This window comes from Tachyglossus aculeatus, chromosome X5 (genome assembly GCF_015852505.1).
Source record: "Tachyglossus aculeatus isolate mTacAcu1 chromosome X5, mTacAcu1.pri, whole genome shotgun sequence".
In the NCBI taxonomy this organism is placed as follows: Eukaryota; Metazoa; Chordata; class Mammalia; order Monotremata; family Tachyglossidae; genus Tachyglossus; species Tachyglossus aculeatus.
The window spans coordinates 14,839,300-14,865,686 of NC_052097.1; the positions used below are offsets into that span (position 1 = coordinate 14,839,300).

The window sequence follows — 26,387 nt, forward strand, 5'->3', positions numbered from 1 at the left end:
TTCTGGGGGGGGAGCTGGGAGGGAGGAAGAACAACGGGAGCAAGTCAGGGTGATGCAGAAGGGGGTGGTAGAAGAGGAAAGAGGGCGCTTAGTCAGGGAAGGCCTCCTAGAGGTGATGTGCCTTCAGTAAGGCTTTGATAGGGGAGATTAATTGTCTGTCAGATTTGAGGAGGGAGGACGTTCCAGGCTAGAAGCAGGACATGGGTGAGGGGTCAACAGCGATGCAGGAGAGATTGAGGCACAGTGAGATGGTTAACATTAGACGAGCAACGTGTGTGGGCTGGGTTGTAGTAAGAGAGTAGCGAGGTGAAGTAGGAGGGGGCAAGATGATTGAGTATTTTAAAGCTAATGGTGAAGAGTTTCTGTATGATGCAGAGGTGGATGGGCAATGACTGGAGTTTGGGGGTGAATGGAGTGACGAGTCCTGAACGTTTTTGTAGAAAAATGATCCGAGCAGCAGATTAAAGTATGGACTGGAGTCTCGCCACCAACCTCCATCTCATGCCCTGCCTCTGGCTTGGAATCCCCTCCCTCATCATATCTGACAGACAATCACTCTCCGCACCTTCAAATCCTTATTAAAAACACATCTTCAAGAGGCCTTCCCTGACTATGACCCCATTTCCTCTAAGCCCAGAGGATTTTCTCAGGTAGACAAAAATCCTATTCAGGTTAAATCTACCAGTAGGAAAAATCCCTCCTACCTTACCTTGCTGATTTCCTACTACAACCCAGTCCACATATTTCATTTTAATAATAGCGATAATAATTATGGAATAACCACTTTCTGTGTGTCAAGCACTGAACTAAGCATTGGTGCGGATACAAGATAATTAGGTCCCACATGGGGCTCTCAGTCGAAGTAGAAGGGAGAACAGGTACTGAATCTGAATTAAGCAGGTGAGAAAATTGAGGCACAGAGAAGTTAAGTGACTTTCCCCAGGTCACCCAGCCGGTAAGTGGTGGAACTGGTATTAGAACCCAGATCTTCCGATGCCCAGACCTGTTCAGTTCTTCTAATGTCAACCTACTCTCTGGACCTTAGTCTTGTCTATCTTATGGCCAACCCCTTGCCCATATCCTCCCTCTGGCCTGGAACTCGCTCCCACGTCATACATGACGAACCATCACTCTCCCTACCTTTAAAGACTTCTTAAAATTGTATCTCTGACCAAAGGGCTTCCCTAATTAAGTTTTCTTTTCCCCTATTCCTTCTCCCTTCTGCATCACCCTTGCACTTGGATCTTTATCCTTTAAACACTTGATATTCACCCCACCATCAACCCCATAGCACATATTCACATACCCATAATTTATCCATTTATTTTAATGTCTGCCTTCATCTCTAGAATGCGAGCTCCTTGTGGTTAGGGGACATGCCTACCAACTCTACTGCACTGTCTTCTCCTGAGTGCTTAGTACAACGCTCTGCACACAGTCAATGCCCAATAAATACCACTGACATTGATTAAGCACATGCCAGGTACTAAATGAAGGGTTGGACATAAATTAATCAGACTGGGCATAGTGTTCACTCAAAGTGAAAGGGGTCTGGGTATCATATTCTCATTTTATAAATGAGGAAACCAAGGTCCAGCGATGTCAAGTGACTTCCCAAAAGTCACAAAAGTTCAGGGGCAGAATTGGGATTAGAATTCAGGACTACTGAATCCCTGTCCATGTACTGTCCACTAGCCCATGCTGCACCACAGGTGGTCTACAGAGAAAGGAGTAGACCAAGGGGTTACACCATAGGCGTCAAAGAACCTCTTTTCAATGGGGGCAAAAGTGTGTCCTCTAGACAATAAGCTCATTGTGGGCAGGGAATGTGTCTGTTTATTGTTATATTGTACTCTCCCAAGTGGTTAGTACAGTGCTCTGCACACAGTATGTGCTCAATAAATATGACTGACTGAATGAATTCCTGGCACTTGTAACTTGTACTTGTAAAATGTTACTTGTAACATTTCCTGTGATTCTCCTCTCCAAGTGGCTTTGACCTAGCCCGCTCCATTTCTCATTCCCATGGCAGCCGGGCTCCTTGGGATTTCTTCCTGCTGCACCAATTCCTGGCTGATCATTCCCCAATAACCTCAGAGCCATCCCAACGTCTGTATCCAGGCAGCAATGAGCACTGTGGACCCCGGTTCCTTCGGATGAAATTCACCTGCCCCTGGGTGCATGATACCAGAATCAACTCACGGCATTAATAGCCTATGTGTCCCTGGCCCCTTTTACTGGGGCTATCAGTAGATACGATAAATGCGATTGATTGAAGGAATGACTGAATTCCCCCACGATCAGCAGTTGTGGGAACGGGGACTATGGAAAACAGAACCTTTCTTCCTCACAGTTGGTCTCTCCTGGAGATAAGAGATCCTGGCACTGACGTAGGGAGGGATGTTCCCCCTTGAACTCTTAATCATTTCTCACAAGGGGGAGAGAGCTGGCAACCAGAGCAGTTGAAGCTGACGACAGCTTGGGGCTGGATGCATTCAGGTGAGCCTTTCATTAAGCCTCCCAAACAGCCAATTCCCTCTAGACCGAAAGCTCATCTTCGGCAGGGAACCTATCTATCGAGTCTGTTGTATTGGACTCTTCCAAGCGATTAGTACAGTTCTCTGCCCACAACAGGTGCTCAATAAGTACCATTGATTGATTGATTGATTGATATATGTCTCCCCTGCTAGACTGTGAGCTTCTTGTGGACTGGGAAGGAGTCTACCAACTCTGCTGTGTTTACTCTCCCAAGTGCTTAGGAAGTACTCTTCAACTAGTAAGTGCTCAGTAAATTATTATTATGGACTGGGTTCTAATTCCATCTCTGCCATTTGTGTTCTGTGGTACCTTGAGCAAATCACTGAATTTCTCAGTGCCTCAGGTCTTTTATCTAAAAAATGGAGATACAATACCTGTATGATACCTCCTTCTTAGACTGTGAGCCCCAAGTAGCCCCAAGACCTGATAATTTTATATCTACCCCAGTGGTAAATACAGTGCTGGCACACAGTAAGTGATGAACAAATACCACAATTGGTATTATTAATAATGAATACCATTTATGGATTGGGGAAGACTCAAGATTCGTTCATTCACATGATCATCTTTATTGAGTGCTTACTGTGTGCAGAGCACTGTACTTAGTACTTGGGAAAATACAATAAAGCAATAAAGAGAACAATCCCTACCAAAAGCGTGCTCACAGTCTATGGGGGGGGGGGGGGAGACAGACATCAATACAAATAAAGAGACATCAGTATAAATAAATAAGATTACAGATATATACATAGATGCTGAGGGGCTGGCAAGGTCGGAGGAAGAGCAAAGAGGACAAGTCAGGGTAATGCAGAAAGAAGTGGGAGAGGAGGAAAAGTGGGGCTTAGTCTGGGAAGGCCTCTCGGACAAGATGTGATTTCAGTAAGGCTTTGAATGTGGGGAGAGTAATTGTCGGTTTTGAGAAAGGAGAGAATTTCAAGCCAGAGGTAGGATGTGGGCCAGGGGTCGGTAATGAGACAGGCAAGAATGAGGCACAGTGAGAAGGTTAGCACCAGAGGAGCGAAGTGTACAGGTTAGGTTGTAGATGGAAAGAAGTGAGGTGATGTAGGAGAGGGCAAAGTGATGGAGTGTGTTAAAGCCAATAGTGAGGAGATTTATTTGATATGGAGGTGGATAGGCAACGACTGGAGATTTTTGAGGAGTTGGGTGAGATGTCCTGGACTTTTCTGTATAATGATAATTCGGGCATAACAGTGAAATAATAACTGGAGTGGAGAGAGGCAGGAGGTTGGGAGGTCAACAAGGAAGTTAATGCAGTAATCCAGGAGGGATAGAATAAGTGACTGTACTAAGGAGTTACCAGTTTAGATGGAGAGGAAAGGTCGGATTTTTGCAATGCTGTGAAGGTAAAACCGACGGGATTTGGTGACAGATTGGATATGTGAGTTGAATGAGAGAGCGGAGTCAAGGATAACGCCAAGGTTACAGGCTTGTGAGACAGGAAGAATGGTGGTGCCGTCTACAGTGATGGGAAAGTCTGGGAGAGGACAAGGTTTGGGTGGGAAGATAGGCGTTCTGTTTTGGACATGTTAGGTTTGAGGAGCTAGGGGGACATCCAAGTAGAGATGTATTGAAGGCAGGAGGAGATGTGAGCCTGGAGAGAGGAATAGAGATCAGGGGAGGAGATGTGAATTTGGGTAACATCTGCCTAGAGATAGTAGTTAGAGCCATGGAAACGAATGAATTCTCCAAGGGAATGAGTGTAGATGGAGAATAGAAGGGGACTGAATCTCTCTCACTCCCAACTATCAGACCACCTACTTCATCAGGAAAATTAACACCATCAGATCTGAACTCCCCCAAATCACCCCTCCCCCTCCTCCATCCCCCTCTTCTCGACCCCCTTTTCTACTTTCCCATCCTTCCTTGCGTATCTTCAGAGGAGAGCTCCTCTCTCAAGTGTACCCTATCCACATGCACATCAGACCCTATTCCCTCCCACCTTATAAAAGCTATCACCCCTTCCCTCCTCCCCTCAAATTCCATCTTCAACTGCTCCTCCCCTCCTTAACTTCCATCTTCAACCTCTCACTCTCCACTAGTTCCTTCCAGTCTGCCTTCCAGTCTGCCTTCCCCCATCCTACAAAACCTCCCTTGACCCTACAGCCTCCTCCAGTTATCGCCCCATCTCCCTCCTACCCTTCTTTCCAAACTCTTGGAGTGAGTCGTCTACACTCACTGCCTAGAATTCCTCTCCTCCAACTCTCTTCTGCACCCCCTCTAATCTGGCTTCTGTCCCTTCCACTCCACTGAAACCGCCCTCTCAAAAGTCATCGATGACCTCCTTCTTGCCAAATCCAATGGCTCCTACTCCAACCTAATCCTCCTTGACCTCTCAGCTGCCTTTGACACTGTCGACCATCCCCTTCTCCTCAACATGTTGGCCAACCATGGCTTCACTGACTCTGTCCTCTCCAGGTTCTGCTCTTATCTCTTTGGCCGTGCATTCTCAGTCTCCTTCACCTGCTCCTCCTCCCCCTCCCATCCCCTAACTGTAGGGGTTCCTCAAGGGCCAGTTCTTGGTGCCCTTCTATTCTCCATCTGCACTCACTCCATTTGTGAACTCATTCGCTTCTCTGGCTTCAACTTTCATCTCTACGTGGATGATATCTAAATCTATATATCGTCCTGTTCTCTCTCCCTCCCTCCAGGCTCGCATCTTCTCCTGCCTTCAGGATATCTCTACTTGGATGTCCTCCTGCCACCTAAAACTCAGCATGTCCATGACAGAGCTCCTTATCTTCCCTAATACACCCTCTCCTCTCCCTGACTTTCCCATTACTGTGCACGGCACTACCATCCTTCCCGTCTCACAAGCCCACAGCCTTGGTGTTATCCTTGACTCCGATCTCTCATTCACCCCTCATATCCAATCTGTCACCAGGCTCGTCGGTCTCAACTTCACAACATCGCCAAGATCCACCCTTTCCTCTCCATTCAAACCGCTACCACGTTAATACAATCACTCATCCTATCCCTACTGGATTACTGCATCAGCCTCCTTTCTGACCTCCCAACCTCTTGTCTCTCCCCACTTCAGTTGTATACTTCATTCTGCTGCCCAGATTATCTTTCTACAGAAACATTCTGGGCATGTCACCCCCTCCTTCTTCAAACATCTCCCGTGGTTACCTAACAACCTCCTTATCAAGGAAAAACCCCTCACTATTGGCTTCAAAGCTCTCCATCACCTTGCTACCTCCTACCTCACCTCCCTTCCTTCCTTCTACGTCCCAGCATGCACATTCCGCTCCGCTGGTGCGAACCTTCTCACTGAGCCTCTTTCTTGCCTGTCACGCCATCGACCCCTGGCCCACGTCCTACTTCTGGCCTGGTTCGCCCTCCCTTCTCAAATCCACCAATCATATTTCCCCCCTTCAAAGCCCTACTGAAGGCTCACCTCCTTCAAGAGGCCTTCTCAGACTAAGCCCCCTTTTCCTCCGCTCCCCCTTCCCTTCCCATCGCTCCGACTCGCTGTCTTTGCTCTACCCCCCCACCCCATAGCACGTGTGCATATATGTACATATCTATAATTTTATTTATTCATATCAATGCCTGCTTATCCGTTTTGATGTGTATATATCCATAATTCTATTTATTTATATTGATACTATTTATTGATGCCTGTTTACTTGTTTTGATGTCTGTCTCCCCACTTCTAGGCTATAAGCCCAATGTGGGCAGGGACTGTCCCTCTTCATTGGTGAATTGTACTGTCCAGGCACGTGGTACAGTGCTCTGCACACAGTAAGTGCCCAATAAATACCATTGAATGAATGAATGAATGAATTTTGCTCTGCTGGTGCCACCCTACTCATTGTACCTCAATCTCATCTATCTCACCGCTGACCTCTCGCCCACATCCTGCCTGTGGCCTGGAACACTCTTCCTATTCATATATTACAGACGATCACTCTCCCCAACTTCAAACCCTTATTAAAACTACATCTCCTCCAAAAGGCCTTCCCCAACAAAGCCCTCCTATCCTCTCCACCCACTCTCTTCCACGCCACCCTTGTACTTTGATTTTCTTCTTTTATTCATCCCTTCTTCAGCCCCAAAGGAGCAATATCTGTAATTTTTTAAATTGACACTATTGTCTGTCTCCCTCTCTAAACTGTAAGCTCACTGTGGGCGGGGACCATTTCTACCAATTTTGTTATATTGTACTTTCCCAAGCACTTAGTATGGTGCTTTGCACACAGTGTTCAGTGAATGCAACTGATTGCTTAAGATATGTAAATTATATATTACAAATTATTTATGTATATTAATGTCTTTATCCTTCTCTATACAGTAAGCTCACTGTGGGAAGGGAACATGTCTACCCACTCTGCTGTACTATACTCTCTCAAGTACTTAATACAGTGTCCTGCAAACAGTAAGCTCTCAGATTGATTGATTGATTGACTGATGGTATATGCTTTGTGGCAATTAACATGCACCACATTTCAGGACTTTTTTCTTTGATTCCCATCTTGATATTTCATTCTTGGTACCACACAACTCTCATATACATACACAATATGTATATGATACACAATATCCCACCCCGCACCCTCCACTCCTCTGCTGCTAATCTCCTCACCATAACTTGTTCTCGCTTGTCCCGCCATCGACCCCCGGCCCACGTCATCACCCGGGCCTGGAATGCCCTCCCTCTGCCCATCTGCCAAGCTAGCTCTCTTCCTCCCTTCAAGGCCCTACTGAGAGCTCACCTCCTCCAGGAGGCCTTCCAAGACTGAGCCCCTTCCTTCTTCTCCCTCTCGTCCCCCTCTCCATCCCCCATCTTACCTCCTTCCCTTCCCCACAGCACCTGTATATATGTATATATGTTTGTACATATTTTTTTACTCTATTTATTTATTCATTTATTTATTTTACTTGTACATATCTATTCTATTTATTTTATTTCGTTAGTATGTTTGGTTTTGTTCTCTGGCTCCCCCTTTTAGACTGTGAGCCCACTATTGGGTAGGGACTGTCTCTATATGTTACCAACCTGTACTTCCCAAGCGCTTAGTACAGTGCTCTGCACACAGTAAGCGCTCAATAAACATGATTGATGATGATGATGATGACAATACATAACTAGCGTTGGTTCATTTTCTTTCCTACGTCTCCTTGAACACAGCTAGTGAATAAGACACCTTAAGAGATGAAGAATATCACCGCAGTGATGGAATTCCTGCTACTGGTTTTCTCAGAGGTCCAGGAGCTGCAGGTGATCCACACCACGCTGCTCCTTCTGGTCTACCTGACAGCCCTGTTGGGCAATTTCCCCATCGTCGCCATGACCCTCGACCGGTGCCTCCACACCTCCATGTACATCTTCCTCAGGCACCTGTCCGTCCTGGACCACTCCCTCATCTCCGTCACCATCTCTAAATCTGTCCACAACTCCCTGACTAATGACAGATCCATCTCTTTCCTGGGCTGTGTCCTCCAGTTTTTTTTTTTGCTCTTTTATTAGTTATTACAGAACTGATCATCCTCACAGTGATGTCCTATGACGACTACGTGGCCATCTGCCACCCCCTGAGCTACGAGGGTGTCATGAATCGAGGGGCCTGTGTGAAGATGGCCGACGCTTCATGGCTGAGTGGGGGGCTGTCTGCTGCATTACACACAGCCAGTACCTTCTCCTTCTCCTTCTGTGGGTCCAACGCTGAAGGCCACTTCTTCTGTGACATCCCCAGTTATTCACCATCTCCTACTCTCCTGACCACCTCAGGGAGGTGATGCCCATCTGCGTCAATGTGGCTTTCGATTTCTGTGTTTCAAATCGAAACCCTCTCCACCCCTCGCACCCTTCCCCCTCCCTCCCCTCCCTCCACAGCTGCTGCCAAGTGTGGCCTTTGAAACTCCTGCTCCATTATAGGTAAGCTCCCTTTCATCCATGACCTGCTCCTTTCCAGCTCTCTCCTCCACCTCGCCCTAACCGAAACATGGCTCACTCTGTATGACACGGTCTCTTCTGCTGCCCTCTCAAGCGGAAGCTTCTACTTTTCCCACTCCCCCAGACTCACCTAAAAGGAGATGTCGGCTTCCTTCTTACACCCCAATGTCGCTTTCGCACTATCCCTTCTCCCCTTCCCTTTCCTTCCCCTACTGTGAAGCTAATATTATTCGCATCTACCAACCCCTCCAGATACTTGTAGCCGTCATATACCGCCTCCCTGGCCCCACCTCCAACTTTTTTTTAACGATTTTGTCCCCTTTCTCACCTTCCTTCTCTCCTTTCCCATGCCCACTCTGATCCTCGGAGACTTCAACATCCACATGGATGTCCCTGGTGACTCCTCTGCCGACCGCCTTCTATCTCTGCTTGACCCTGCCAACCTCCTGGTCCACCCCACTTCGCCCACTCACCAACTTGGTCACAACCTCGACCTCATCATCACCTACCGCTGCACTATCTCCAACCTCACCAACTCTGAAATCCCTCTCTCTGATCATAACCTTCTCACCTGCCTCCTTACTCACACTCCTCCCTTGAATATGTATGTTACTACCCCACAGAGAACTCTGCTCTCTCGACCCTATCCATCATTCTGAGCGCCACACACCCCACCTCGCCTCCCTATCCTCTCTACCCAATCTTGATGACCAGATTACCGCTCTTAACTCCACCCTGTGTACTCAACTCAACTCTCTCACTCCCTTTTCCCTTCGCCGCTCTTGTACCACTAATCCACAGCCTTGGATCACTGCCACTGTCAACCTCCTTCGCTCTTATGCTTGAGCTGCTGAATGCTGCTGACGAAAGTATGAACACCAAGCCAACCTTGTTCATTATAAGTTTATCCTTTCCTGCCTTAACTCTGCCCTCTCTTCTGCCGGGCAAAACTATTTCTCCTCATTCATTCATTCATTCATTCAATCGTATTTATTGAGCTCTTTCTGTGTGCAGAGCACTGTACCAAGCGCTTGGGAAGTACAGGTTGGCAATATATAGAGACTGTCCCTACCCAACAACGGGCTCACAGTCTAGAAGGGGGAGACAGACAACAAAACAAAACATGTAGACAGGTGTCAAGTCGTCAGAACAAAATCAACCAACACTTCTTCTGTTATTGACACCCATGCCCATCATCCCCGTCAGCTGTTCGGTACAATTAACTCCTTTCTTAGGCTCCCCCTCCTCCATCCCTCACCCCCAGAGAACTGGCCTACTACTTCATTAGTAAAATTAACTCCGTCAGTTCTGAGCTCCCTAAAGTCACCTCACCCCTTCTCCATCCCTTCCACTCTCAACCCTCTCCGCTACTCTCCCAACCTTCCCAGCAGTTACTTCAGATGAGATCTACTCCCTCCTCTCAAGTGCTACTCCATCCACCTGTGCTTCAGACCCCATTCCCTCTCATCTTATGAAATCTCTCGCCCCTTCCCGATCACTGCCACTGTCCGCCTCCTTCGTTCTTATGCTCGAGCTGCTGAACGTTGCTGGCCAAACTTGTTCACTTCACGTTTATCCCTTCCCGTCGAAACTCCGCCCTCTCCCCTGACAGGCAAAACTATTTCCCCTCCCTTATTGACACTCATGCCCCTCATCCCCGTCAGCTCTTCCGTATATTTAACTCCCTTCTCAGGTCCCCTGTTCCTCCCCCTCTTCGATCCCTCACTCCCAAAGATCTGGCCTCCTACTTCATTAGTGAAATTAACTCCATCAGGTCTGAGCTCCCCAAAGTCACTCCTCCCCATTCTCCAACCCCCCCCCGTTCTAAACCCTCTCCGTTACTCTCCCATCCTTCACAGCATTATCTTCAGATGAGATCTCCTCCCTCCCTTAAAGTGCTATTCCATCCACCTGTGCATCAGACCCCATTCCCTCTCATCTTATGAAATCTCTCGCCCCTTCCCTCAACTTCCATCTTCAACCGCTCAGTCTCCACTGGTTCTTTCCCCTCTGCTTCACACATGCCCACGTCTCCCCCATCATAAAAACCCCTCTCTTGTCCCCACTTCCCCTTCTAGTTATCGCCCTATCTCGCTCCTACCATTCCTTTCCAAACTCCTAGAACTAGTCATCTACACCCACTGCCTCGAATTCATCAACGCCAACTCTCTCCTTGACCCCCTCCAATCTGGCATCCGTCCCCTACACTCCAACGTAACTGCCCTCTCAAAGGTCACTAATGACCACCTTCTTGCCAGGTCGAATGGCTCCTACACTGTCCTAATCCTCTTCGACATCTTAGCTGCCTTCGACACTGTGTACCACCACCTTCTCCTCAACACGCTATCCAACCTTGGCTTCATAGAATTCGTCCCCTCCTGGTTCTCCTCTTATCTTTCCGGCCGTTCATTCTCAGTCTCCTTTGCGGGAGCCTCCTCTCCCTCCCATCTCCTTACTGTAGGGGTTCCTCAAGGGTCACTTCTTGGTCCCCTTCTGTTCTCTATCTACACTCCTCTCTTGGTGAATTCATTCGCTCCCACGGCTTCAACTATCGTCTCTACGTTGATGACACCCAAATCTACAACTCTGCCCCTACTCTCCCTCCCTTCAGGCTCGGGTCCCCTTCTGCCTTCAGGACATCTCCATCTGGCTGTCTGCCCGCCATCCAAACCACTAACTTGCAGATTCAATCTCTCATCTTATCCCGACTGGATTACTGCATCAGCCTCCTCTCTGATCTAACATCCTCCTGTCTCTCCCCCCTTCAGTCTATACTTCACGTTGCTGCCGGAATCATCTTTGTGCAGAACTGCTCTGGGCATGTTGCTCCCCTCCTCAAAAATCTATCTCCAGTGGCTGCCTGTCAACCTACGCATCAAGCAAAAGCTCCTCACTCTCGGCTTCAAGGCTCTCCATCACTTCGCCCCCTCCTACCTCACCTCCCTTCTCTCCTTCTACAGCCCAGCCAGTACCCTCCACACCTGTTCTGCTAACCTCCTCACTGTACCTCTCTCTCACCTGTCCCGCGGTCGACCCCTAGCCCACGTCCTTCCCCTCGCCTGGAATGCCCTCCCTCCACGCATCCTCCAAGCCAACTCTCTTCCTCTCTTCATTCATTCATACATTCAATCGTACTTATTAAGCGTTTTCTGTGTGCAATGCACTGTACTAAGCGCTTGGGAAGTACAAGTTGGCAACATATAGAGACGGTCCCTAAGCAACAGCGGGCTCACAGTCTAGAAGGGGGAGACGGACAACAAAACAAAACATATTAACAAAATAAAATGAATATAATAAATATGTACAAGTAAAACAAATAAATAAATAGAATAGTAAAGGTGTGAAAACATATATACATATATACAGGTGCTGTCGGGAGGGGAAGGAGTTAAGGTGAGGGGATGGGTAGGGGGAGGCGGAGAGAGGAAGGAGGGGGCTCAGTCTGGGAAGGCCTCTTGGAGGAGGGCTTTGAAGGGAGGAAGAGAGCTAGCTTGGTGGATGTCCGGAGGGAGGGCATTCCAGGTCAGGGAAGGACGTGGGCCAAGTGTTGACCGCGGGACAGGCGAGAACGAGGTCCAGTGAGGATATTAGCAGCACAGGAGCGGAGGGTTCGGGCTGGGCTGTAGAAGGAGAGAAGGGAGGCGAGGTCGGAGGGGGCGAGGTGATGGAGAGCCTAGAAGCCGAGGGTGAAGAGTTTTTGCCTGATGCGTAGGTTGAGTGGTAGCCACTGGAGATTTTTGAGGAGGTGAGTAACATGCCCAGAGCGTTTCTGCACAAAGACGATCCAGGCAGCGGTGTGAAGTATGGATCGAAGTGGAGAGAGACAGGAGGATGGGAGATCGGAGAGGAGGATGATACAGTAATCCAGTCGGGATAGGATAAGAGACTGAACAAGCAGGGTAGTGGTTTGGATGGAGAGGAAAGGGCGGATCTTGGCGATGTTGCGGAGGTGAGACCAGCAGGTTTTAGTGTTGGATTGGACATGAGGGGTGAACGAGAGAGCAGAGTCGAGGATGACACCACGGTTGCGGGCTTGTGAGATGGGAAGGATGGTAGTGCCGTCAACAGTGATGGGAAAGTCAGGGAGAGGGCAGGGTTTGGGTGAGGGCAGGGTTTGGGAGAGAAGATAAGGAGTTCAGTCTTGGACATGTTGAGTTTTGGATGGCGGGCAGACATCCAGATGGAGATGTCCTGAAGGCAGGAGGAGATACGAGCCTGGAGGGAGGGAGAGAGAGCAGGGGCAGAGATGTAGATTTGGATGTCATCAGCAAAGAGATGATAGTTGAAGCCGTGGAGCGAATGAGTTCACCAAGGGAGTGAGTGTAGATCGAGAACAGAAGGGGACCAAGAAGTGACCCTTGAGGAACCCCTACAGTAAGGGGATGTGAGGGGGAGGAGGAGCCCGCGAAAGAGACTGAGAATAAAAGGCCGTAGAGATAAGAGGAGAACCAGGAGAGGACAGAGTCTGTGAAGCCAAGGTTGGATAGCGTGTTGAGGAGAAGGGGGTGGTCCACAGTGTCGAAGGCAGCTGAGAGGTCGAGGAGGATTAGGATAGAGTAGGAACCGTTGGATTTGGCAAGCAGGAGTTCAGTGGTGACCTTTGAGCGGGCAGTTTCGGTGGAGTGTAGGGGACGGAAGCCAGATTGGAGGGGGTTGAGGAGAGAGTTGGCGTTGAAGAATTCGAAGCAGCGGGTGTAGACGACTCGTTCAAGGAGTTTGGAAAGGAATGGTCGGAGGGAGATAGGGCGATATCTAGAAGGGGAGGTGGGGTCAAGAGAGTGTTTTTTAGGATGGGAGAGACGTGGGCATGTTTGAAGGCAAAAGGGGAAGGAACCAGTGGAGATTGAGCGGTTGAAGATGGAAGTTAAGGAGGGGAGAAGGGACGGAGCGAGGGATTTCATGAGATGAGACGGAATGGGGTCAGAAGCACAGGTGGCCGGAGTAGCACTTGAGAGGAGGGAGGATATCTCATCTGAGGATACTGCTGGGAAGGATGGTAGAGTAACGAGGGTTGAGATCCTGGGGGGTGGAGAAGCGGGGAAGTGGCTTCGGGGAGCTCAGACCTGATGGATTTAATTTTATTAATGAAGCAGGATGCCAGATCGTTGAGGGTGAGGGAAGGAGGAGGGGGAGGAACAGGGGGCCTGAGAAGGGAGTTAAATGTACGGAAGAGCTGACGGGGATGACGGGCATGGTTGTCAATAAGGGAGGAGTTTTGTCTGGCAGAGGAGAGGGCAGAATTAAGGCAGGAAAGGATAAACTTGTAGTGAACGAGGTTGGCATGGTGTTTAGACTTTCGCCAGCAGCGTTCAGCAGCTCGAGCATAAGAGCGAAGGAGTCGGACAGTGGCAGTGACCCAGAGCTGTGGGTTAGTGGTACGAGGGCGGCGAAGGGAAAGGGGAGCGAGTGAGTCGAGCTGAGTAGAGAGGGTACAGTTGAGAACAGTTTTCTGATAATCAAGATTGGGTAGAAAGGAAAGGGAGGCGTAGTGGGGTGTGAGGCGCTGGGAAAGATGGATGGGGTCGATAGAGCGGAGGTCTTTGTGAGGTAGTAATATAGATTTACAGGGGAGAGGAGTGTGAGTGAGGAGGCAGGAGAGAAGGTTATGATCAGAGAGAGAGAGATTTCAGAGTTGTTGAGGGTGGAGATAGTGCAGCCGTAGGAGATGATGAGGTCGAGGGTGTGACCAAGTCGGTGAGTGGGCAAGGTGGGGTGGAGCAAGAGGTTGGCAGCGTCAAGGAGAAATAGAGGGCAGACAGTAGAGGAGTCACCAGGGATAACCATGTGGATGTTGAAGTGTCCGAGGATCAGAGTGGGCATGGAAAAGGAGAGAAGGAAGGTGAGAAAAGGGTCAAAATCGTTAAAGAAGTTGGAGGTGCGGCCGGGGGGGGGGCGGTAGATGACGGCTACAAGAATCTGGAGGGGGTGGTAGAGGCGAATAATGTGGGCTTCAAAGGAAGGGAAGGAAAGGGAAGGGGGAGGAGGGATAGTGCGAAAGCGACATTGGGGTGCGAGAAGGAAACCGACACCTCCTCTTTTTCTGGTAAGTCTGGGGGAGTGGGAGAAGAAGAGGCCTCCACTGGAGAGAGCAGCAGAAGAGACCGTGTCGTCCGGAGACAGCCATGCTTCAGTTAGGGCGAGGAGGAGTAGAGACCTGGAAAGGAATAGGTCCAGGATGAAAGGGAGCTTACCTATAACGGAGCGGGGGTTTCCAGAGGCCACACTTGGCAGCAGCTGTGGAGGGAGGGGAGGGAGGGGAGGGAGGGGGAAGGGTGCTAGCGGTGGGAAGGGTTTGGATTGGGATGAGTTGGCGGGGGTTCAGTCGGGGAGAGTGGGAAGAGGGGTGGCGATGGGAAAGGAGAACTGGGATAGGGTCGCGGCGAGCAGGAGGGGAGGGAGGAGGCTGGGAGGGAGGAGTTGAGAGTTGGCGCTGGTACAAAGGGATTCTGGGTAGGGGGTGAGGGGGAGCGGTGGGAGTGGGAAGGGAGGGAAAAACCTGGGTGGGAGAGGGGAAGAGGAAGGTAAGGAATGGGAATGGCAGTTGGGAGCAAGGGAATTGATAGTTCATGGTGAGGTCAGCAGGGTAAATGACAGCACAGCGGGAGGTTAACAATTGAAATGCAGAAGCGATAAAACAGTAGCAATGATATAAGTAGGCGATGGCATCACAGAGGGTAGTTAACAATTAACATGCTATGGCAATAATAAAATAGGCCGATGATGATGTCACAGAGAGCAGATAACAACTACTATGTGATGGCAAAAAATAAGCAGAGGATGATATCGCAAACAACGGTTAACAATTAACATACGATGGCAGTAAAATAAGTAGGTGATGGAGGAGCTCTCCTCCCTCCTCTCAAGTGCTACTCCGGCCACCTGTGCTTCTGACCCCATTCCCTCTCATCTCATGAAATCTCTCTCTCCATCCTTTCTCCCCTCCATAACTTCCATCTTCAACCACTCACTCTCCACTGGTTCCTTCCCCTCTGCCTTCAAACATGCCCATGTCTCTCCCATCCTAAAAAACCCACTCTTGACCCCACCTCACCTTCTAGTTATCGCCCCATATCCCTCCTACCATTCCTTTCCAAACTCCTTGAACGAGTTGTCTACACGCGCTGCCTAGAATTCCTCAACAACAACTCTCTCCTCGACCCTCTCCAGTCTGGCTTCCGTCCCCTACATTCCACGGAAACTGCCCTCTCAAAGGTCACCAATGACCTCCTGCTTGCCAAATCCAACAGCTCATACTCTGTCCTAATCCTCCTCGAGCTCTCAGCTGCCTTTGACACTGTGGACCACCCCCTTCTCCTCAACACGCTATCTGACCTTGGCTTCACAGACTCCGTCCTCTCCTGGTTCTCCTCATCTCTCCGGTCGTTCTTTCTCAGTCTCTTTTGCAGGCTCCTCCTCCCCCTCCCATCCTCTTACTGTGGGGGTTCCCCAAGGTTCAGTGCTTGGTCCCCTTCTGTTCTCAATCTACACGCACTCCCTTGGTGACCTCATTCGCTCCCACGGCTTCCACTATCATCTCTACGCTGATGACACCCAGATCTACATCTCTGCCCCTGCTCTCTCCCCCTCTCTCCAGGCTCGCATCTCCTCCTGCCTTCAGGACATCTCCATCTGGATGCCTGCCCGCCACCTAAAGCTCAACATGTCGAAGACTGAACTCCTTGTCTTCCCTCCCAAACCTTGCCCTCTCCCTGACTTTCCCATCTCTGTTGACAGCGCAACCATCCTTCCCGTCTCACAAGCCCGCAAACTTGGTGTCATCCTCGACTCCGCTCTCTCATTTACCCCTCACATCCAAGCCGTCACCAAAAACTGCTGGTCTCAGCTCCGCAACATTGCCAAGATCCGCCCTTTCCTCTCCATCCATACCGCTACCCTGCTCATTCAAGCTCTCATCCTATCCCGTCTGGACTACTGCATCAGCCTTCTCTCTGATCTCCCATCCTCGTGTCTCTCTCCACTTCAATCCATACTTCATGCTGCTGCCCGGATTATCTTTGTCCAGAAACGATCTGGGCATATTACTCCCCTCCTCAAAAATCTCCAGTGGCTACCAATCAATCTGCGCATCAGGCAGAAACTCCTCACCCTGGGCTTCAAGGCTCTCCATCACCTCGCCCCCTCCTACCTCACCTCCCTTCTCTCCTTCTACAGCCCAGCCCGCACCCTCCGCTCCTCCGCCGCTAATCTCCTCACCGTACCTCGTTCTCGCCTGTCTCGCCATCGACTCCCGGCCCACGTCATCCCCCCGGCCTGGAATGCCCTCCCTCTGCCCATCCGCCAAGCTAGCTCTCTTCCTCCCTTCAAGGCCCTGCTGAGAGCTCACCTCCTCCAGGAGGCCTTCCCAGACTGAGCCCCTTCCTTCCTCTTCCCCTTGTCCCCCCTCCATCCCCCCCATCTTACCTCCTTCCCTTCCCCACAGCACCTGTATATATGTATATATGTTTGTACATATTTATTACTCTATTTATTTATTTATTTTACTTGTACATATCTATTCTATTTATTTTATTTTGTTAGTACGTTTGGTTTTGTTCTCTGTCTTCCCCTTTTAGACTGTGAGCCCACTGTTGGGTAGGGACTGTCTCTATATGTTGCCAATTTGTACTTCCCAAGCGCTTAGTACAGTGCTTTGCACATAGTAAGCGCTCAATAAATATGATTGATGATGATGATGATGATCATCGAGAGAAGTTAGCAATTAACATTCGATGGGAATAATGAAATAAGCAGACGATGACATCGCAGAGAGCAGTTGATAATTAACCTGCAGAAGCGACAATGAATTGGCCATAGGTCAGTCAAATCAGGTCAAAGTGGTTAATGGCAAGCAGAATCCCGGGCATCTTGGCAAACATGTCTCGGATGTGGAGGAGGATGGGGTCCTGTGGCTGGCAGTCCTAGAGTAGGGTGGAACTATAAAGGGTGGTCAGGGAGTGGAGATGCTTGGGGAGAGGAGTGAACAGCAAAATAGTATGGGAGAGCTGAGTAGGTGCAAATGAGGTTGTCGTTAATGTACGTTGGTGATAACAAGGGCGTTTTTCCCGTTTGAGGGGGACAAATCAGTCAGGTCCGGACTGGAAGGGGGGTATTGGGGGGCTCTTCAAGGATGGTCGCTTAAGCGGTGGAGGGGTGTGGAAGCAGGGGGACACAGTGATTCACGGACAAGCAAGGGGATACAATGCTATGTGAACAAGCAGGGGGACACAATGCCCACCATCTAGCAGCGGGACACAATGTCTCGCGATCTCAGTTGGCTACTTGGACAGAGTGGAGGTGGCTTATAGGGTTGAGTGTAGCGATGATGGGGGTTTCGGGGCCCAGCCCAAGGGCCTCAGTGTGGTCGGGCGGGGATGCAGATGTCCGGGTGGGGCGCCGCCAGGAGCCCGGCCGCGGGGCATAAGCACCATATAGCAGGCTGCTGGGGGACGGACAGATGGAGGGAGGGAGGGTGGGGGAGCCTCGGCCCTCGCGGCGGCGTCCGGAGGACAGGGTCCTTCCGGGAGCAGCGGGGCCACGCGGTGTGATGGCGGGCGGGCCTCTCGGGAACGGAGTCCCGGGCGTCTATGGCGGCGCTCTGAGGAGAGGATCCTTCCGGGAGCAGCAAGGCCACGCGGTGCGATGGCGGGCGGGCCTCTCGGGAACGGAGTCCCGGGCTTCTAAGCCCGGCCTTTAAAGCCCTACTGAGAGCTCACCTCCTCCAGGAGGGCTTCACAGACTGAGCCCCCTTTTTTCTCTCCTCCTTCCCATCCCCCCGCCCTACCTCCTTCCCCTTCCCCACAGCACTTGTATATATTTGTACAGAGTTATTACTCTATTTATTTTACTTATACATATTTACAATTCTATTTATTTTGTTAATGATGTGCATTTAGTTTTAATTCTATTTGTTCTGACGATTTTGACACCTGTTTACATCTTTTGTTGTCTGTCTCCCCCTCTAGACTTTGAACCCGCTGTTGTGTAGGGAGCGTCTCAATATGTTGCCGACGTGTACTTCCCAAGCGCTTAGTACAGTGCTCTGCACACAGTAAGTGCTCAATAAATACGACTGAATGAACGAATGAATTGCCATCTCCTATGTCCATAGCATGGTGACCGTGCTGAGGATGCCAGTCACAGAAGGCTGGACCAAAGCCTTCTCCTCCTGCCTGCCCTACCTCATCGTCATCATCATTTTCCTCTCCACGGTGTTCTTTGCCTACCTCAAAGCACCCTCGGGCTCCCCCTCAGTTACGGACCTTCTGGTATCTATTTTCTACACAGTGGTGCCCCCTACCCTGAAGCCCCTCATCTACAGACTGAGGAACAGGGACATGAAGGTCACAATGGGAAAAATTTTAAAGGGGAAATTTTGCACAAGAGAGAAATCTCTGCACAACTCCCATTTGACTTAGAATATTCCCAAAGGCAAAATGTATACACATTTTCATCATTTGTTATCATCACACTTCATTCCTTACTCTGTGCCAGGCACTGTACTCAGCAATGGGGTAGATATAAGCAAATCAGGTTGGACACAGTCTATGTCCCAAATGGGGCTCACAGCCTTAATCCCCATTTTACAGGTGAGATAACTGAGGCACAAATAAATTAAGTGATTTACCCAAGGTCACACAGACTATAAGTTCGTGGTAGGCAGGGAATGGATCTGTTATATTGTACTCTTCCAAGTGCTTAGTACAGTGCTTTGCATGCAGTAAGCTCTCAATACAATTGACTTACTGATTCACTTGCTGACTGACAAGAGGTGGATTAGAATACAGGTCCACTGACTCCCAGGCCTGGGATCTTTCCACTAGACCCAGTTACCCACTAACTGCCCCCAATTACCTCATCTTTAAAATGGAGATTAAGACTTCGAGCCCCTTGTGGGACATGGACTGTATCCACACTGATTATCTTCTATCTACCCCAGTGCTTAGTGCAGTGCCTAGCACATAATTGGAACATACCAAATACCATTCAGTAAATGTTATTACTACTATTACAATCACTGCTGTTGCTACTATTATCAATCAATCAATCAATCGTATTTACTGAGCACTTACTACGTGCAGAGTACTGTACTAAGCGCTTGGGAAGTACAAATTGGCAACACAATATTACACAATGTTGTGTTGTATCCCTATTAATACTTATGGTATTCCTTAAGTGCTTAGCATGTTCCAGGCACTGTTCTGAGCACGAGGGTAGATACAATATAATCGGGTTGGACACAGTCCCTGTCCCACACAGGGCTCACGGCCTTAACCCCCACTTTAAAGATGAGGGAATGAGGCATAGAGAAGTTAAGTGATTTCCCCAAAGTCGCACAACAGACAAGTGTAGAGTTGGAATTAGAACCCATGACCTTCTGACCCTCAGGCCCATGCTCTATCCACTAGGCCATGCTGCTGCTTACTACTACTATTACTTTCCCTTTGGGCCCTCTCCCTTCTGTCATTAAACACTGACCCCAGTCTCATTCACTTACTCTCCTTGTCCATGGTAAGTGCCCAGTAAATATGATTAATTGATTTGTCTCCCAGGTCATTAATTCATTTTGACTCTCCACCAGTGAAGCTTACTTTCATGGGGTTGGGTGGAGCAAAGGGGTCAACCGTTAGAATACAGGGGTGATTATCCTGGGTACCTCCACCAAGGACTCCCATATTCATTATACTGCAGTGGTATTGTCCTTTTTGTCTCCAAAGTGCTAGACTCCCCTGCTGCTACTATAACCCAGCCCACACACATAATAAATGCCACTGATTGATTGACTGACATAGTAAGTGCTCAATAAATACCACCGATAGATTAGCTGAATGCTCTGCACACATTAAGCACTCAATAAGTAGCATTGATTGATTGATTGATGGGTGTGCAATCTGAGTTTTTCAGTATCCACCACAGGTCACGGCACATAGTAAGGGTTAAATATTATGATTATTACTGCTGTTTTTGTTTTTATTATGATAACCCTTTAGGGTAGGTAAAAGCGGTTGGTTGTATCCTTGAGATATTCAGGCCACCAAGATGTAGAAATGGTGAAGCCTCCCAGAGGGAGAGGTGGAGGACAGAGCTGGGACTAGAACACAGGTCTACTGATTCCCACTATTCCCCGTTGCCTCCCTACCAGCTGGCAATTTGCCAACTCTCCCTCTGAATGTGACTCCAAAGATTGTTTTCCAGGGCAGGTGACTTGGCCTCATGGGAGAATGTCAGGAGTGACAAAGCGAGTTACTTTCTCACTAACGTTGCCACGATCACCATCTGGACTAGAGGAAAGCCACGTTTATGTCAACTCAGCATCCAGATGGGCAGGAAAAGAGGTTGGCATGCAGGTGGCATCCTACCCACCAGTAAATGTGATCCTCCCAATGTGTGACCCTCTCCATCCAGATGGAACACAGCTAATAGAAGCAGCAGGGCATAGTGGATAGAGCACAGGCATGGGAGTCAGGTCCTGGGTTCTATTCCTGGCTCTTCCACTTGTCCGCTGTGTGACCTTGGGCAAGTCACTTCACTTCTCTGAGCCTCACTTAACTCATCTGTAAAATGGGGACTGAGACTGTGAGCCCCATGTTGGACAGGGATCGTATTCACCCCGATTTGCAGGTATCCACCCGCGTGCTTAGTACAGTGCTTGGCACAAAATAAGCACTTAAAAAGTACCATACTTGTTAATAGTCCGTTTGAGGGGAGATGGTGGCTTTATGATACTGGCTTTATCAGAGTGACTCCGAATATCCCTTTTTGATATCCTCGTTTCTCCGGTTCAGTTATGCAGCCCCAGAAGGAATCATTCCCTCTCCTCCAACTGCTTTTGCGTTGCACCTCTGCATTTGGCATCCCTTTTCTAAAGGTTCTTTTAAGATATGGATAGACAAGAAGCAGGTAGTCTCCACAACACTGTTTTCCATCAGTCAACTAACAGGGAAGGTCGATACTTGACTCTTCCCCTATTTGACTGTAAGTTGCTCGTGGGCTGGGAACACAACATATGTTTTTGTTGCACTTTTTCTAGTGCTTTAGTAACGTGAATTGCAAGTAGTAATGTGTATTATAAGTAGTGTGAGTTTTTTAATGGTATTTGTTAAGTGTTTACTATGTTCCAGACACTGGATTTAGCGCTGGAGTAGATAGAAGTTAACCATGTTAGACACAATGCATGTCAAACTTGGGGATCGCGGTCTTAATCCCTATTTTACAGATGAGGTAACTGAGGCTTAGAGAAAGTAAATGACTTGCTCAAGGTCACGCAGCCGACTAGTGGCAGAGCCAAGATCGTCTTGTCTCTTCTTGTGCTGTCTCCGACCCAAAGTGACTCCATGGACACATCTCTTCCAGAATTCCCCACTCTCCATCTGCAATCATTCTGTGAGTGTATTCATACAGTTTTCTTGTTAAAAAATATGGAAGTGGTTTACCATTGCCTTCTTCCATGCAGTAAAACTGAGTCTCCACCCTCGACTCTCTCTCTCATGCCGCTGCTGCCCAGCAGCACAGGTGAGTTTTGACTTGTAGCAGACTGCCTTTCACTCGCTAGACACTGCCCAAGCTAGGAATGGAAAGGGTAGGCCTCTGCTTGACTCTCCTTCCCATAGCTGAGACTACTAGAATACTGGAAACTCTCCAGGTGCGATCCTGAGAGGGGGGAATCCAAGATTAGAGCAGAATAAAGACCATTACTACTACGACAACACAGTGTGCTCTCATGGAACAAGCATGGGCCTGGAAGTGAGAGGACCTGGGTTCTAATCCTGGTTCTGCCACTATCCTGCTGGGTTAGTCACTTAATTTCCCTGTGCGTCAGTTCCCTCATCGGCAAAATGAGGATACAATACGTGTTCTCCCTCCTACTTAGACTGTGAGCTCCACGTGGGACAACCTGATCACCTTGTATTCCCCCAGCTCTTAGGACAGTGCTTTGCATATAGTAAGTGCTTAACAAATACCACTATTATTATTATTATTATTACTATTACTATTATTATTATTATTATTATTTATCCTACGGTGTAGCAGTGCTTGACACATAGTAAGTGTTTAATGAATATCATTACAATTATTACTGCTACTACTACTATCTTCTATCACTGCTTGTTACCTCCTTAAATGAAGGCACCACAGATGGTAAAATTTATCTACGAGTGCTCATTTAACTGAAAAGGACAATGTAAAATCCACAGTCCACATTGTACACACAAAAAGACTTTCCCTGAATGTGTTGTCATGCTTAGTGCTTGCAGTGCCTGGCGCCGTTTTCTCATTTGCATTCTTGTCTCTCATACTTTATGAAGTTTTGGTTTGAAGGGAGCAACTCCTTGATTGCAAGATTCTGTTCTGTTATATCTTCAGTAGCAGACTCCCAGTTTTCAGTTGGGATGCAATATTGTCTGAAGCTTGGTTTTGCCGTGTCCTTAAAACATTTCTTTTGCCCTCCTTGTTCTCAGTTTCTCAATTACCTTTTCACCTGGCAACTCTTTGGATATTCTGCTATTGTCCATTCTCCTCATATCGTCTGTAGCTGTTTTATGATGAACAGAGCTTTGATGCTCAGAGACTTCTTTTAAATAGCTTTTGAGAAGCAGTGAGGTCTGGGAGCCTGGGAAAGAGCCTGGGCTTGGGAGTCAGAGGACCTGGGTTCTAATCCTAGCTTGGCCACTTGTTTGCTTTGTAACGGGTAAATCACTTCACTTTTCTGTGCCTTAGTTTTCTCAACTGTAAAATGGACATTCAATACCTGTTCTCCCTCCTACTTAGACCGTGAGCCCTACGTGGAACAGGGACTGTATCCGACCTGCTTAACTTGTATCTTCCCTAGTGTTTAGAACAGTGTTTGACACATATCAATTGCCTAACAAATACCATAAAAAGTAAATCTGCCACTAGGAACACTTGATGCTCAAGAGTTGATCTACACTTCTGCTTTCTTTTCTTCTGCAGGGAGAGATTCAGATCTCCGAGGAAATGAGCAATCACAATGCAGTGATGGAATTCCTCGACCTGGGGTTCTCAGAGGTCCGGGAGCTGCAGCTTGTCCACACCGCACTGTTCCTTCTGGTCTATCTGGCGGTCCTGGCGGGAAATCTCCTCATCGTCGCCGTTATGGCCCTTGACCGGTGCCTCCACAACCCCATGTACCTCTTCCTCAGGAACCTGTCCGTCCTCGACCTCATCATCATCTCAGCCACCATCCCCAAATCCATCATCAACCTGTTGGCTGACACGAAGTCCATTTCTCTCTTAGGCTGCCTCTTTCAGGTCTTCATTGTGCTTTTCTCTTTGCCTGCAGAGCTTTTTCTCCTCACAGAGATGTTCTTCGACCTCTATGTGGCCATCTGTCACTCCCTGTGCTATGATGTCATCATGGACCGGTGGACCTGTGAAAAGATGGCCGCTGCCTCATGGCTCTTCGGGAGCCTGGCGGCAGTGATACACATACCCAGCACCTTTTCTCTCTCCTTCTATGGGTCCAATCACATCCATCTGTTCTTCTGCGACATTCCTCAGTTGCTCCTCATATACTGCTCTCAAGGCACTCTCAGAAAGGTTGCGCCCATCATCAAGGGTATTGTTCCAGACTTCTGGTGCTTTCTGGGCATTGATGTTTCTTATACCTGCATCTTCTCTGCCGTCCTGAAGATGATAACTATAGAAGGTCGATCCAAAGCCTTCGCCACCTGTCTGCCCCACCTTGGCGGGTCTACCAAGTCCGTTGTAATGTAATCTCTGAGGCACTTAATACAGTGCTCTTCATGCAGTAACTGCTCAATAAATACCATTGATGATGATGATTTACTGTGTGACTATTGAGGGCTAGTCACTCAAATAAACACTTGAGATAGTACAGCAGAAGCAAAATACACATTTTCTGCCCTCAAGGAATTTACCATGTAACAGAGAAGATGCACAGACAAAAATAATTCACGACAGTGAAAGCTGGACAAAAAAAGGATAAAGTGGGAAGCTGCCCCCAAAAAGACTTCGGGAGGAAAGAGCTGATGTATTCAGATTAATAGATAAGCTAAAATATTCATAAAATAAAAATGTATGTAGAGAAGTGTTGAATCTTGTCTCTTTCTTTTTTCTTTTTTGCATCCTCATTCTTTCCTACACACTCTTTCATCTCATCTCCTCTCCCGTCTTCTACCTCCTTTCCCCTCTTCTATTGAACTCCTCTACTTCTCTTCCCTCTTCTGCCTTTCCTTCACTGGCTTCTGTCTCCTTCACTCCACAGAAACCTCACTCTCAAAAGTCACCAATTAACTCCTTCTTGCCAAGTCCAACGTCCACTACTCCATTCTAATCCTCCTCTACCTCTCGGTGCCTTCGACGCTGTGGACCATCCCCTTCTCCTGGAAATGTTTATCCAACCTTGCTTTCACTGACTCTATTCTCTCCTGGTTCTCCACTTATCTCTGTGGCCATTCATTCTCAGTCTCCTTTGTGGACCCCTCTTCTGCCTCCCACTCCATTACCGTAGAGGTCCCTCAAGATTCAGTTCTGGGACCCCTTATGTTCTCCGTCTACACCCACTCCCTCGGAAAACTCATTCGCTCCCATGTCTTCAACCAACACGTCTATGCAAATGATACCCAAATCTGCATCTCCAGCTCTGATCTCTCTCCCACTCTGCAGTCTCACATTTCTGCTTGCCTTCAAGACATCTCTCCTTGGGTATCCTCCCATCCCCTCAAGCTTAACATGTCTATAACAGCACTCCTTATCTTCCCACCCAAACCCTGTCCTCCCCCTCTTTACCATCACTGTAGATGGCACCACCATCCTTCCTGTCTCACAAGCTTATGTTATCCTTAGTGTTATCCTTGACTCAACTCTCTCACTCAACCCACATATTCAATCCATCACTAAATCCTGTCAGTCCCACCTTCAAAACATCACTAAAATCCACCTTTTCCTCTCCAGCCAAACTGCTACCACGTTAATACAATCAATTATTCTATCCTGCCTGGATTACTGCTTCAGCCTCCTTGCTGATCTCCCAACCTCCTGTCTTTCCCCACTCTCCAGTTCTTATTTTACTCTTCTGACCAGATCATTGTTCTATAAAAACATTCAGGATACGGCACCTCACTCCTCAAAGAACACCAATGGTTGCCCATCTACCTCCACATCAAACAAAAACTCCTCACCATTGCCTTTAAAGCACTCAATCACCTTGCCCCCTCCTACCTCACCTTGCTACTCTCCTACTACCACCCAGCCCACACACTTCACTCCATTAGTGCTAACCTTCTCACTGTGCCTTGATCTCTCCTGGCTCGCTGCCGGCTGCTAGCCCACAAGCTGCCTCTGGGCAGAAACACCCTCCCTCCTCAAATCCAACAGACAATTACTCTCCCCAGCTTGAAAGCCTTATTGAAGGCACATCTCCTCTAAGAGGCCTTCCTTGAATAAACCCCGCCTTTCCTCTTCTCCCACTCCCTTCTGCGTTGCCCTGAGTTGTTCCCTTTATTTTTCCCCTCTCCCAGCCCCCAGCGCTTATGGTCACATCTATAATTTATTTATTTAGTACAGCTTAGTACAGTGTCCTACACACAGTAAGTGCTCAATAAATATGATTGAATTGAATTGAATTCCTTCTCCTTTGCCGCCACAGACGCCCGGGACTCTGTTCCCGAGAGGCCCGCCCGCCATCACACCGCGTGGCCTTGCTTCTCCCGGAAGGATCCTCTCCTAAGTGCGCCGCCATAGACGCCCGGGACTCCGTTCCCGAGAGGCCCAACTGCCCGCCATCACACCGCGTGGCCCCTGCTGGTCCGGGAAGGATCCTCTCCTCAGATCGCCGCCAGAGACGCCCCGGACTCCGTTCCCGAGAGGCCCGCCCGCCATCATACCGCGCGGCCTTGCATCTCCCGGAAGGCTCCTCTCCTCAGAGCGCCCCTATAGACGCCCCCTGCTTCCA

The 26,387-nt window shown here is 48.7% G+C and overlaps 1 protein-coding gene across 1 annotated transcript; it reads left to right on the plus strand.

Annotated features, from left to right (window-relative positions):
* The first annotated feature begins 7,714 nt into the window (after positions 1 to 7,714).
* On the plus strand, positions 7,715 to 24,187 carry LOC119947617 (olfactory receptor 1G1-like). Its single transcript, XM_038769199.1, has 5 exons — positions 7,715 to 7,863; positions 8,100 to 8,294; positions 21,238 to 21,352; positions 23,405 to 23,479; positions 23,723 to 24,187. Exons 1-5 carry the CDS (start codon positions 7,715 to 7,717, stop codon positions 24,185 to 24,187), a joined length of 999 nt encoding a protein of 332 aa, XP_038625127.1.
* The last annotated feature ends 2,200 nt before the right edge of the window (positions 24,188 to 26,387 follow it).